We start from the raw sequence: 14,391 nt of genomic DNA on the forward strand, positions 1-14,391 counted from the left end.
CGTTTTCACAGCTCCGATTTCCCGCTTTCCCGCCTCGTCTGTTGTCGCTCTCATGCAACGTTGATTCAAGCTTGGGGGAAATTGGCGAATGAATCGCTTCGTGTAAATAACTGACATAGGGGGTCCGCCCCCCGAATTCTGTTGTTCATCGCTTTGACATGTTGAGGCAGGCCGCAGGGTTCGTGGATCCGGCCCTCGAATGGCTGCCACTAAGCCACAAACACGCACGAGCACTGGAGATACGAGGGTTCGTCGAGTCGCCATTGAAGCTCGGCCCAAATCAATTGGCCAAACATTGGCAGGGTCGAGTCAAACTTTCTTGGCTTTCCTTCCGAACTTTTCTGTTCCTTCATATTTTTGTTGACAATTTGGCTAATAAGTTGCGTGTCAGGAGGCAAAACAATGATGGATCATCGGCCCAAGCTTGAATATCCCATTAACGATTAACCCACCTCCCGGGGGTCAGAATTTATTTTAACCCATGCCACAGGATCCGCAAACGTAAGCAATTAAGTCAGGGGGCGTAACCAGGGGGCGGGGCCTCCCACAGACCGTAACATACGGGTGGGCGCAATGGAAAACACATTTTTTATTTAAAGTGTTGCACGGACACCGTCCTGGCCAAATGACAATTCGATTGGGGAACATAATAGATGGCGGATGATAACTACAGGCATTTGCGATGAGCGCCCGTGAGGAGGAAGTCCACTTAAATTCATACAATTTGTTTTATTTCGACAACAGAGAAAAATTGTTCAAAGCAAGACAAATGTTTCTTTTGTGCGGTGAAGGCATTTCCGAAATGAAAATGAAAATGAAAACGAAAATGATAATGACAATGCCGATGCCGACGCCGATGCCGATGCCGAGGAAGATGATAATGGCAGGGGAATAAGAGACGTTCGTTTCCCCCTTAAGAAGGATAAGGCGGCAGGCGGAGCTGTGGGAAAATGTGCTTCGCTAACATTTCAACACGATGTATCCAGGCTTCGGGGGGCTTTGCTAATGGACAAACGACAAGAATTTAAGTGCCGACTTCTCTTGGAGGACTTCTCTCGGAGGAGGGGAAGGGAGGAAGAAAAAGTGGGGAAGCATTGACGAATAACTTCTGTTTGCCATCACTCACAAAGCCAACAACGATGTCGTTCAAGTTTGTCCAAAGTTTCTTGACTTTCAGTTATGATTCCCTCTTTCCAAAGACATGGAGACTTCTTGATTGGCTTGGAGTTCCCTCATATCTCGAAGCCAATATTGAATACTTCTGAGGAAAACAATTACCATACGGTTCATCAAGACGAGTTTCCAATACAAATTGAGAATATAAACTTATCGCAAGACATTCTTTGTTGACTTGGTCAAACTTTAATGTAACATACTCATAAAAGCTATATTTCTTATTGATTGTTTTTTATTTGTTATTTTCCCTTTCAAGTAGTTCCTGGAAACCAAAGTTGAAATCAATTTGTTTGCAACATTTAAATTTAAAATAGCTCGACTGATTTTCTTCTTCGTTCTTGCGCTTTTCAATTGCCAACTTCCCCCAACTACCAATCAAAGGCTGTTTATCAAAACAACTTACATTTTTTTCAGTTCTTTCTTAAAACCTCTAAAGCTGTGTTTTACTAATAGCATATCCCCGATAACTCTTCAAATAAAAGCTCTGTGCGATGTCAGATTTCTGAAAAAAAGAGAAGACAGTAAACCGATACTTGCTGTTTACATGCAAAGTTTCTTAACAAGTTCCCTCTGGGCTTAATGTTTCATATATCATCAGATTCCTTTGCGAACAGCAGTCAGATCCGCTCTAGTGCAGCTCATCAGCCGACGAGTCTCTCAGTCATGCAACATTAAGCATTTGTCTTTACCACTTCCCAATGCCGCATCCCCAGCTCCTCCACCTTCCCCTCCGCCATTATTGCAGTTTAATCTGCCAGGACCATTGCATACTTCCAAGAGAACTCGCCTGAAAAACCCTCCGACATAAATTTTTACGCATTTTCGCGGTATACATACTTAATGCTACTATTAATTTATTGTTTCAGCTTACACGGGTTGTTTAACCACTTCTGGGCACCAGTCAAGCAAAAATTAATCAATGGTTGTAATGTACATATATTCAACGAAAAATAAGTTAGATAGAGTTCAAAAAGTTCAAGTTAAATTTACATTGATTGTGTTGGTTAGTGTGCTAACATATGCAAAAAACATTTACTTTCCTTCGCAAATAAGAACAGAAAATATAAATTTGTATTTCTGCATTATCCATTTTCAGAAAATGTTACTTATTAAATTACATTTTTAAAAATTTGCATACAGTAGCGATAAAAACAATATAACAAATAACATTATTTATGGTTGCAAAATAGTGACATTTGATGGTTCTCGTTGTGCAGTCGATTCATAACTTCTAGAACCACTCCGGCTGGCTGCACGTGTACACATCTGTGTATAATTCATACACTCGCTCGGAACGAGTGGGTGCGCCTCCTTTATCCCCGTCGCTCCTCGTGCTCACGCATGTAATTCGAATGATTAAACTGTTACGGCAAACAAAGTGCGAGGCAAGACAATGACGAAATGAGCTGAGCTGAGTTGTGCCCAACTGGGCGGAGGCGCAAGGATCTCGAGGAAGAGCAGGATGGGAGTCCCCGAGCCCCCGGGGTCGTGTGAGTTAATACCGAAACTTCTGGCAGTCGCACCCTGTTTTGCGCTCCTTGCGAGGATGTCATGAAATATGCAAAACTACTTTTCATAGCGTGCATCAGCATCTGGGCAGCGCGGCAATAAGTACAGATGCGGCTGCAGTTACAGTGCTACAAATGTAGTCGGAGGTACTTACACTCCATCATCAACTCGGACAAGTTTATTTGGTGTTTGCCCTGAAAGCGTTTTCCTCAAAGACGAGTATTTTCCAACGCGCGCCGGAAGAATCAGGATAATTGCATCAAATGGGATATGTACACATCCCTTTGGCCCCCAAATTGTACTTTTTGCAGCCCTATCAGAGAAGCTATTATTGAGTGTGCCTCGGCTGTGACTTTTTTCGCAGTTCCCTTCGTTTGGACTGCGACGTCCACTTTCCAACTGACTGTTCCACAAACTGCAGTTTTGTCGCCTGCAGTCGTTACAACGGCTGCTGTTGTTGTCTTTCTCCATCCACTTGAATGAAATTTCCGGCGACAGCACTAAACAATCATAATAACAGATACTTTTTCCTCCGCACACAATGCTTTGCTTTCTGTCAGTCTTCCTTCCTCTGGCTGCTCTGCTCTGCTCTGCCTTTAACGACTGCTGAATCCGAGGAGCGTTTGGGTGTCAGTCAGTCAGCGTTCCGGCGGACGGACAGCCATCCGAGACTGTTCGGTTTCTTTAAAGAAATTCTTGCGCAGGCAAAAACGTGTGCAATTAGAGCGGGAAAACAGGGCGGAAAAACTCAGATGTCTACCAAATGAGTAAGAGCTAAAAACGGCAATTAAGATTGATTTGAAAGCCGTAAACCTCTAAGGAATTAACACACAACAAACTAATGGCACTAATGCATTCTTAATTAAATTGCTAGCTTAAAAAGGATTTTGGATTTTCATAAAAACTAAGTAGAATAATTCGTCAAGGAAAACTTTATTAAAAGTATTCCCAATTACGGAGCACAATTTAATTATCATTTTGACTCTAAAAGGATTTGTGCATCATTTAATCCAATACAACTACAAAACACTTTATACACTTTCTTAAAATACATTATACATGTTTTCGGGCGTTAGCTTACCATTCTATTTGTTTGTAAAATAACATTTATAAATAGAGAATAATCTATGAGATACTTTTTGCCCAACTTACACACAGCAAGTATTGGATTCGTTGTCGAGTGCAGCAAGGCGATAACTTTTTGCTTTGAAAACAAATTGAGTTAGTGTCTTGACCTACTCAACGGCCCGATTTTGTTTGTGATTTGTGCCTAGAGGCAGCCACAGGCAAAGAACACTTGTGTTTTTATCCAACAGCAAGAGAAACTGAGAGGAAACTGAGAGAGAAAGAGCGAAGAGCAGACAGAGAGCCAACTAAGAGAAGCGTAAGTCGATAAAGCAGTGCGCGGGTCCCCGAACTCAAGTACTTAATGCCCACAGTTAAACAGAGGTTTTTTCAACCTTTTGGAACCCCGAAACAATTTCGAGTTTGAACAGATAAATTTAATATTTTGAAAAATAAACTGACTAAAATACCCTATGAAATATTCTGTATTTTATCCTGATTAAATGATCTAATTTAAATCGCTTATAATTGTGCAGCCTCCGTTTCTTTAGAGTTTATTGCTCTTTGGCGTCCAACGAGGCGTGTTCTTTATATTGCGCATTCGCCCCGCATGCCGTTATTTGCTTGCAACATTTTTCCCAATTTCATATAACAATTAAAAGCCATTAGGGCTTAACAAAAACTATACGTGGGAACAGCATCTTTCACCCACTATATATTCCCCCCTGACTGCAGCTGCTGCCTTTACTACTGTTTTTTTGTTGTTGTTGTTGTTTCTGTGAGGTAATGGCGTGTCATTTGCATTTTGCATGATGGTAACAAAACAACAACTGTTTCGCCTGGGTGCTCGTTGCAAATGATTTTTGTGTGTGGGGCAGGGAATGCGAACGAGAAGGATATGTTGCACAGATCCGAATAGCTCAGTTGGGGAAAGTTGAAGTGAACCCGACGACGATGAAGATGATGATGAGGGTGATGAGATGTTTACTGGCCAGCACCAGATGCATTTGCGGATATGATGTGCTAATGCGGTAAAGTTGTTTTGGCTTAAAAAGGCTGCAGAGTGTGGCATCGTACCAACTTGTTCAACGCCATTTATATGAAACAGCAGACATCATAATTTTTCATTTCTGCTTCCCTGCAGAGCCCATTAAATCTTAATTAGTCACGTTCACTTGGCCACACATTCCAAACAATTAAACCTTTTTCAATCCTCGCTTGCCCGCTAACATAGAGGTAAATCAAACATCGAGGGTTCCTTTGTTAACTCTGTCGAGCACAACTATTTCAGCCATCATTAATTCGCTTGCGAGGAAAACGAACCCTTCATTAATGCACCTGAAATGCAATTAATTTCAGCTTACAACTTAATTTACAATTTTATTTCAGCTGGCTATTAATAACAATTTTTAAGCGAGCCATAACCCCTGGCCATGTTCAAAACAATCCGCACCGCAGTGAAAAACCCGTATCGAAAAAAGTCAAACCAATCCAAACTGAATTCAAATGCCATGACTGGTCAATTTTTTCAAAAATTTGATTGTGGTTTCGCCCGTTTTATTGCCATGATACGCTGTGTCAATAACAAAGTGCGAAGCAATTTTTGTTATTGCTTTGTTTTGCACGTTTTTAATATTGAAATTGTATTTTCCTGCTGCCGTCAAAAGGCTGTTGTTTTGATGCTGTCTATTTTGCGGCTTGGATAATACAATTTTCAATTTTCGATGTCACCAAGAGAGCCGCACGGCTATACATATAAATCAATGATTTTTTCAATTGCCATCAACGCGTAGCTGTTTAACTTTGAGTGGTAAGCATTTTTATTGCATTGCTCAATTATTAACTAAATTCAACACAAAGGTTTGTGGAGCATCATTCGGATGTACGTGAAGAGTGTGGAGATAGTGGGATGTTTAATTAAAACTAAATCAAGTTAGACATAATTCCTTTTTTATGGCGAGCTCTGCCAGTTTTAAATCCAACATAGAATATTCTTTCTGATTTATTCCCCCATTTGCATCAGCTCAACTTGACCATTTCAATATCCTGACTAAAGTCCACTCTCGGCTTAACTGGGATTCCATCTCCTGTCCATCCACCTCCCTAACTTCCACCCACTCCTACGATTCGCACAGCCCATTGGGGAAACATAAATTATGGCCACAACTCGCCGGCATTACCAACTCGTTTAGCTAAACTCGCACAATAACTGCAAAAGCCACTGGAACAGTTGCCATATTCTGCTCGACCTTTTCACTTTCCTCGCTCACTTTTCTTTATTTTGCAGCTGCCCCACCACCCACCACCCCTCACAATTCACCCCCAACCCCCAAACAGCCTCTAGCCGCCGCGTCCCTCCTCCACCTTGTGCATATTGTGTGCAATATTAAAAGAAAGCCCAGGGCAGCGGCAACAACAATGGGACTGCAAACAAACCGAGACCGCGTCTGGAATTTCAATATCCGAAGCTTGTATTGTAATATGAAAAAATTGAAATTTAAATTTAGCAATATTATTATTATCAAAATCAAGTCAAGCCCGGCAAGAAAAGGGCAGTTCTATTAAGGGACCGCCTAATGCAAATTTATTAAATAACAGCCAAGTAATACAAACATAAAACCCCGCACAAAGGGAAACATTAACAAAAGATTTTCGTTCTAACGGCTTCATTTTGCCTCCTGATTGGGTTTTTCAGCCTCGATTCCGAACTTTCCCTGGCCGACCGCAATTAGTTGCTGGGCAATGGGTCTGAAGGGATCTCATGGTGCGAACATGAATTGCAGTTTTCGCTGCAATTAAATGGCGCCAAAACGGAAGCCCAAACTGCAATTGTTTCAACTTGGGCCAAACCGAAATACGCTTTTAAATAGTTTCTCCCCCGCAGTTGTTGCGATCTCGCTGCACGGCCCCTTTCCCAATTCAATTGAATTTGATTCGGTCAATATTCATAAAATCAAGAGCGAACTTTTCAACTTTTCTGCGGTTTTAAGCCCGAAAGTTTTTATTGGCGTTGGCGGTGCCCTCTCGGGCTCACACCCCCCTTGCCCTCATCCCCAGCAGCCCATTTGCGGCTTTGTTCGACTGGCAAATGAAAATAGTTTGCTGCCTGCGCTTGAATCCGAGCAACTGGGCAGCATTCAGGGTCAAATACTAAGCGTGTTTCCCAAGAAGAATGGGACCGACCCAACGTCTGCTTGTTTTCGAACTTTTGCCTATTTTTCCACTTCATATGACAACACAAAAATAAAGAACATTAAGGAACAAATTAAATATTTCAGAAGCGCTAAAGTTTTGCTTGCGAATAGCAGCCAGCTTTATTTCTCGAGAGCGTGGGAATCCAAAGTGTAGAAAAGACAACCAATCATAAGACGTTTTTAAGAAGTTTCTACGAAAAAGTTCCTTTCAACTTTTATGTTTATTGACTTTTTATAGAGACGAAAGCTGCCTGCTCCCCACTGAATTACAATCCCATAAATAGCAGCTGCTTAGTACGGAATCCGCTCGATATAGCAGTCCATCTGCCCCACCTGCATATGGGAGACGCTTTATTGCAAAACAGGGAGGGGCTTACCTCTAAGCCAAGGTAGCCTGGAGGCGCCCGTGCCCTTATGCAAATGGTTTCGGCTCAATTCGGGCAGCTGTTGACAGCCGGAAACCCGGAGCCACACTCACTTAGAGAGCAGCACTTCCTTTTTACGATTTTAGCGTATTTGAATTTCCGACGCTAGCGCAGCTAAAAATGCTAAATTTATGGTAATTAAAGTCAGTGTTTTGTGTGACGGAACAACTGCTCCCCATTCACGTTCTTACGTAATTCAGTTTGCCCCTTTTGAGTCGTCTTGCCGTCCTCCAGTCTGGTAATTATGTATGCTCAAGCTCTTGGATTGCACTCATCACATCATCGCTCGAGCTTCAGCGTCATCCCGGCGGAAGCCTCGCAATCGGCATTAAGCTGATGCGGACTGATGGGCATTAAAAACAGTTCCCTTTCACATGCTCCATACTCGCTTTCTTTTTGCATTTTCCGTGTGCTTTCTCCGCTTTCATAGTTGGTTCGGTTTAAACTCGCTTCGCATTCTCCGCATCATCAGGACGGAGTGAAAGAGGAGGGTTCCTACAACCATCTTCCCCAGGACGGCATTTATTGTACTGCCTTCTTTTCCTCTTTTTCAATAATCACTGCACTTAATTGCGAGCAACTATTAATTGAATTAGAAGAGCGCACACCCACTCAGGCTTAGAGTTGCGGGAATGTTGTCAAGGGAAAAGGGATTTCCACGTTGCCTGGCAGCAGAAACTGGACTCCAATATCGGCCATGAAATCGCCGGGAATGTTTATGAAACCCTTGCTTTTATCGGAGTGAGGCGGATCCCAACCAGTTCTCGGTGATGAGAAAGTCCGAAGGTACATACCTTCCAAGTAAGGAAACTAGTGTTAAGAAATGCAGGGACTTTCTAACATACTTAGGGTTAAGCCCTTTTTAAAAATGTATAGTTAAGGTTTTAAGAAAACAGTATTCCTAGGGTTATTCTTGTAAGTAAGTCAACTTGGAAGCAAAAGATAATCATTTTTATACACTATGCCGTAAACATAATTTGAAAATATAAAACATTCTCTAAATTTCAGATTCTCTGTTCAGTTGGTGTGCGGCTTAACGGTATTTCTGACCCAAATTCTTGTGGAAGCTGAAAATAATCTGTTGGGAATTCCCGCGGGAACGCGGGAATGATAAATATTATACACAATTTGTTGAGTTTAAAATTAAAAACATTATATATTTTCATAATCATTGGTTTGGTTTTAAGCTTGGCTAAGGGAAGTCTTTTTGACTGAAAGCCAAGCTTCAATTGGCTACAGGTAACGGTACTTACCTGAGCGGTACTATCAGGATGCAACTATAGAGACATTTACCATCACTGCCAATGGCTCGACAGGGAGAGTCCGACGATGGTCCGCCTCCCGGGGCTTGTTTGTGCTGGTTCACGTCGGCGGGCGGATGGATGGTTGCCCCGCCTGCTTCTGTTGATGCTGCTGACAAAGATGCGATAATCGCTTCATTCATGGGGCTTAAACCCGGAACCTGCCCACGCAGAAGGGATAAGAGGGCGGAGTCCTGGAGGGACAAGTCGGGAGGGAGCAATGAGTGATGTGCGTATGTGTTCGACCGCGTGTTTGAGTGAGCAGGGCGTGTCGATAATTTCTCAAGTATAGAGCCGATGCTTCGGCGTTTCACACTTGATTTCTTGTGTTGCACAACTTTGAGTTATGTATGCATGCTACGTGAAAATCTTTTTCACCAATTCCGAAAAATCGCTCAACATAATTTATGGGATTTTTTAAGATGAACTGGCTAAATCCGATGCTAAATTAATATGCCAAATGGTTTAAACGATACATTGTGTCAGTAAGCTGTGGTTTTATTAATCAAACAACAATAATAATATAATTTTTTTAACTCAAGTCTAATACATTCTTTCAATTAAAATTATAATAATATCAAAAAATCAATTCCATATCATGGAAAGTATTGATAAATATGAAATTTTAATTATATATGTGGAGGACATATTTATTTTATTCAGTTGGAATATTTACAAACTGAGTTTTACATGCGTGGGTAAGCTTTAATTGCGGTCCTTAAAAGGCGACAATCAATCAACGTCGATTGTTTGGCTGCCTGCGATCATTCAACTTTGACATTTCGCCGACCGATTTACCTTTATCTCTTACTTTTTTTTCATCCAGGGAGGGAAAACCATCCTGCACCTGCTGTGCATTAATTGAATTTAAGTTTAAATTACTAAGAACGCATGTGCGTGTGCGAAAGTTTTCCCCTTTTGGGCGAACTTCAGTTCCAGCCATTTGGCAAATAAATTTAAATTTTCAGGTTGCTGAAAGTGATGGTGATGGGCCAAGATGTTGATGGAGTCGCCTCAATTACTAGGTCTGCTGTGGTCAGTTAAGCTCGCAGGAGGGGAAGGACATTAGGAGGCATGTAGGACGCCTGGGCTGATGAAGATTGAGGGGTCCGGTATCATAGTGGAGCCCTTTTCTTTATTAATTTCCTGTCCGCATGTGGTGCACCTCCAGCCAGGAAAACAATTTGTTAGCTTGTCAAAACCATCGACCATCAAGTCCAAGTTTTTGTCGACAACCACCCGCTCCCTTCATATTCAGAGGCCCTCAGCTTTCAGATTTCAGCAGAGGAGAGATAACTCGTTGACTTTGGGCTTAAATTCCTACTTGTTTGTTTTGCGCCTGGGCAATCTGCATAATGAAAATAGCAAATACATTGAAGTATTTGCCTTCGTAATTAACACCAAATTATAATGGTATCAATGCAATGGGCGGGAGTTGGGGGCGAGTGCATTAAATTAGCATAAAATAAACACACAACGCTTGCAGCTCGGTGTTGAAGTTGCAGTTGCAGTAAATGCTCAACAATTTACGCAAACTGAAAGCGACAACAACAAACAAACAATCGAGGAGGGATTTCTGTATTGACGGGCTGCACGATAGGAATATCTGCGGGGGAATGAAAACTCTGGCCGGGCTGTAATTAAATTCAATTTGACGTGCAGTCAAGAGCTGCAAACATAACCAAATAATGACAGAGAAAAACATCAAAGGCGAAACTCAAATAAAATTTATTTTGGGTGGGGAAAATTGTTTGTAATTAAATTATCTTAATTCGATTTAACTGTCTTAAGGCACTTTAGTCAATAGGTGAAATTGTGGTATATACTTACCTGATGAGGGATATTATTGGAATGAATAAGGAAATAGAATCATTTTCCTTTCCTCATCATAACTACCCGTCCTCCAAACTATCATTTGTAGGTTTTCGAGCCCAAATTTGGTTGGCCCGCTGTGTCCTCTGATTGATTGAGTGGCGATTTCCAGCCAGGCCTTCCCAATCATTTCGACCCCGTCAATGCCGCCAAACAAATATTTATGTGCGATTCCCTGTGTGCCCACTCGCTGGGCGGTGGATAATGAACCGCACTCGGACCCCACGACCAATGGACCGATGACGTTAGTGCAGGAACTGCGAACTAAAAGGGTAATTATGGGTGGGCAGCCAAAGGATGTCGAGTAGACAGCTCCATGGAGCGACTAACACCGAAACCGTACTCTGAAATCATAATTGACAAGCCATTGACAATTAGTTTGGACACGTTTTTCGGACCTAGGAACTGACTGAATGTGTTGGAGCCAAGTCATTAGAACAGTTTCCGTGTTGATGGCGACTTAGCAGGCATTAAACCAATAAACTCAGTTAGACCCTTCTTTGACGACTGCTGCAAGTTTGGCCCTAACTAATTAAGCAACAGTTTTTGGCACCTGGTTTATGCATAGTTTGGCGAAACCTGGGAAGTTTGCAGCCAAAAGTTGAGCGCAAACATTTACGTTGGCGGAAAGTTCTCTGAGCAGTTTGGAGGCAGCCAGTTAAGACTGTCAGCCGTCCTTGTAGTCGGAAACACGATGTCTGTTCTCCAGAAGTCATCCCCTGGACCCAGGATCTTGATGCGTGTGGGAAGCCCTTCCGGCAGGACAAACAAAATGTGACAGACGAGCAGAGACACGGATACTCGCACTGAGATTGCCCTGCCAGCTGTCCGAAAAACAAAACTTTTGCTGGCCAAGTGCCTGATTGACATTCGCCGAGGCCTAATTAGAAAAGTTTCCCCAGCACGCATTCCTCGCCGCCGCTTTTCCCGTGACGTCCGACTCCGATTCGATTCACATGGGTTATTGGTTTTTATTGTACGTTACAACCGATTGTTTTGGCGATTTCTTCGCTGGCAAGCGAATCAAGCAATACAAATTCCGAGTCAAATCAAATAAAAATAGCAATGACAATAAAAAAAGAAGGCGTTGCCGCTCGTTTCCGGTCTTTCTGTTCTCTGTTCTCTTTTCTCTTGTTCTCTCTATCTATGTTAAAAACTTCTTCATCAACTAAATGTAATTTTAAAGATACTTTTCACTGAACTGCGTCCTCGTCCCGGGCTCCAGAACCTGGTCGAATGTCTTTTCCCGAGACAAGCACCAGAACCGATCCCGAGGACTCGATTTGGTCTAGAGGCTTGGGCGCTTAGAAGCACTTGCGGTGGACGATTCCGGGGCCGGACTCGTCGTACTCCTGCTTCGAGATCCACATCTGCTGGAAGGTGGACAGCGAGGCCAGGATGGAGCCGCCGATCCAGACGGAGTACTTGCGCTCTGGCGGGGCGATGATCTTGATCTTGATGGTGGACGGGGCCAGGGCGGTGATCTCCTTCTGCATACGATCGGCGATACCTGGAGCATATAGAATCGAAATGCATTAGTGGTGCTCCTTAACTATTATATGCTAAATAAGTTGATCTGTAATTAAATTTAATTGCTGAGTTATGCCCAAAATTAGTTTTGTTATTATTCTAATAAATATTGATTTTTGAGGAGTTGAGTAATTGAAAAAGTTTTCATACTATAAAAACAAAAAATATTCAATACTATCAAGAACAAATTTCTGCTGAATAGCTATTAGTATTTCGTTAAATATACGAAGAGCTTTGGTACAAAAAAAGAATTATAGTCAATTAAAAAGAAAATTGAAATTAGCTTAACATTTTCTAAAAATGTTGTACAGAAAAAAAAATTAAATTGGTAAACTATTATTTTTGCTTTTCCATGGTTACAATATTCACCCATTGAAGATCTTTTTTAAAGAAAGATACCAGAATCAGTATCCAAATACTCAGAATTAAAATGGTACAAAAGTATACCCCACAAGATCATTGTAGCGATGTTGGAATTCAAATTCAAAATAGTTTTAAAATAAATTTAAAAATTATTTAAAAACAATTTTAAAAATAATTAAAAGTCCATTTGTATTAAATTTAGATTTATGTTCCCATGCAGTAACAAGTACGCACCTGGATACATGGTGGTGCCACCAGAAAGCACGTTGTTGGCATACAGATCCTTGCGGATGTCAACGTCGCACTTCATGATCGACTGGTAGACGGTCTCGTGGATGCCGCAGGACTCCATGCCCAGGAACGAGGGCTGGAAGAGGGCCTCCGGGGTGCGGAAGCGCTCGTTGCCGATGGTGATCACCTGGCCGTCGGGCAGCTCGTAGGACTTCTCCAACGAGGTGGAGGCGGCGGCGGTGGCCATCTCCTGCTCGAAGTCGAGGGCCACGTAGCAGAGCTTCTCCTTGATGTCGCGCACGATCTCCCGCTCGGCGGTGGTGGTGAAGGAGTAGCCGCGCTCGGTGAGGATCTTCATCAGGTAGTCGGTCAGATCGCGGCCGGCCAGATCAAGACGCAGGATGGCGTGGGGCAGGGCGTAACCCTCATAGATGGGCACGGTGTGCGAGACGCCGTCGCCGGAGTCCAGGACGATACCGGTGGTGCGGCCGGAGGCGTACAGGGAGAGCACCGCCTGGATGGCCACGTACATGGCGGGCGAGTTGAAGGTCTCGAACATGATCTGGGTCATCTTCTCGCGGTTGGCCTTGGGGTTGAGGGGCGCCTCGGTGAGCAGCACGGGGTGCTCCTCGGGGGCCACACGCAGCTCGTTGTAGAAGGTGTGGTGCCAGACCTTCTCCATGTCGTCCCAGTTGGTGATGATGCCGTGCTCGATGGGGTACTTCAGCGACAGGATACCGCGCTTGCTCTGCGCCTCGTCGCCCACGTAGCAGTCCTTCTGGCCCATGCCCACCATCACTCCCTGGTGCCGGGGACGGCCCACGATCGAGGGGAAGACGGCGCGGGGCGCGTCGTCTCCGGCGAACCCGGCCTTGCACATGCCGGAGCCGTTGTCCACCACCAGGGCTGATGCTTCTTCGTCACACATGTTTGGTTAGTTCGGTTCGGTTCGAGCGGAGTGGAGTGGAGCGGCACTACAAGGCACTACAAGGATTCAGACAGAGCGGTTATCCTTCTGCGGTTGCGGATGTGCGGACAGGGCGACACTCACGACGTGTAAATCCAACAGCGACAGCAATCAGAGTGATTCGTTCTGCGCTCCGACAGCTGCATTTAAATAAGTTCTGTCCCGCCCCGCCAGCCCCACGCCCATGTCCCTGTCATCTTGAACAATTGTTCATCTAGTAACATGTTGACGAATTTCGCGATATGCCCCGCCAGCTGGGGATCCACCGTCCGCGGGGGGCGGAGGCGCACCGGAGGGTCGGATGCACATCATTTCGATTATACCAAAGTGTTCTGATTCCGGGTACTTTGCATGGGGCATCGCGTTAGATTGCGAAAGATTTTGGCGATCGATTAGAGTTTCCAAATTAAATCAGCAATTAAATGATTCGCTTAACGCAAGTTCATTAAAATTAATGAAATTGGTAAATACAATATATATAGTATATGTATATATGCCTTAAAGAATATGATTCGAAAAACTGAATGCAGAGATTTATTTGTTGATTTAAGTGGTATGTTAAAAACATTTTTTCAGTTCAAGAAATTGACAAAACAGAAGTCAGAAAAAGCGTTTTCATTGTGTGAAGTGATTAAACACTTGAAGGCGATCTTCAGTACTCCACTCTGCAGTATCTTCCAGACTTTGATTAATCAGATTTTATTCCTGTGATTCCTTTTACTTTCAAAAAATTGAAACAGATTTTAAGTGCGTATTCG

The 14,391-nt window shown here is 43.2% G+C and overlaps 1 protein-coding gene across 1 annotated transcript; it reads right to left on the reverse strand.

The window, feature by feature from the left end:
• Window positions 1-11,493: 11,493 nt before the first annotated feature.
• LOC108093583 (actin, larval muscle) lies at window positions 11,494-13,799 on the reverse strand. Its single transcript, XM_017193708.1, has 3 exons — window positions 13,718-13,799; window positions 12,670-13,650; window positions 11,494-12,052 (listed from the first exon to the last, which is right to left on the reverse strand). The coding sequence occupies exons 2-3, from the start codon at window positions 13,592-13,594 to the stop codon at window positions 11,847-11,849; spliced, it is 1,131 nt and encodes a 376-aa protein (XP_017049197.1). The 5' UTR covers window positions 13,595-13,650; window positions 13,718-13,799; the 3' UTR covers window positions 11,494-11,846.
• Between the last annotated feature and the right edge of the window lie 592 nt (window positions 13,800-14,391).

This window comes from Drosophila ficusphila, unplaced genomic scaffold, assembly GCF_018152265.1.
Source record: "Drosophila ficusphila isolate 14025-0441.05 unplaced genomic scaffold, ASM1815226v1 contig_106, whole genome shotgun sequence".
Classification (NCBI taxonomy): Eukaryota; Metazoa; Arthropoda; class Insecta; order Diptera; family Drosophilidae; genus Drosophila; species Drosophila ficusphila.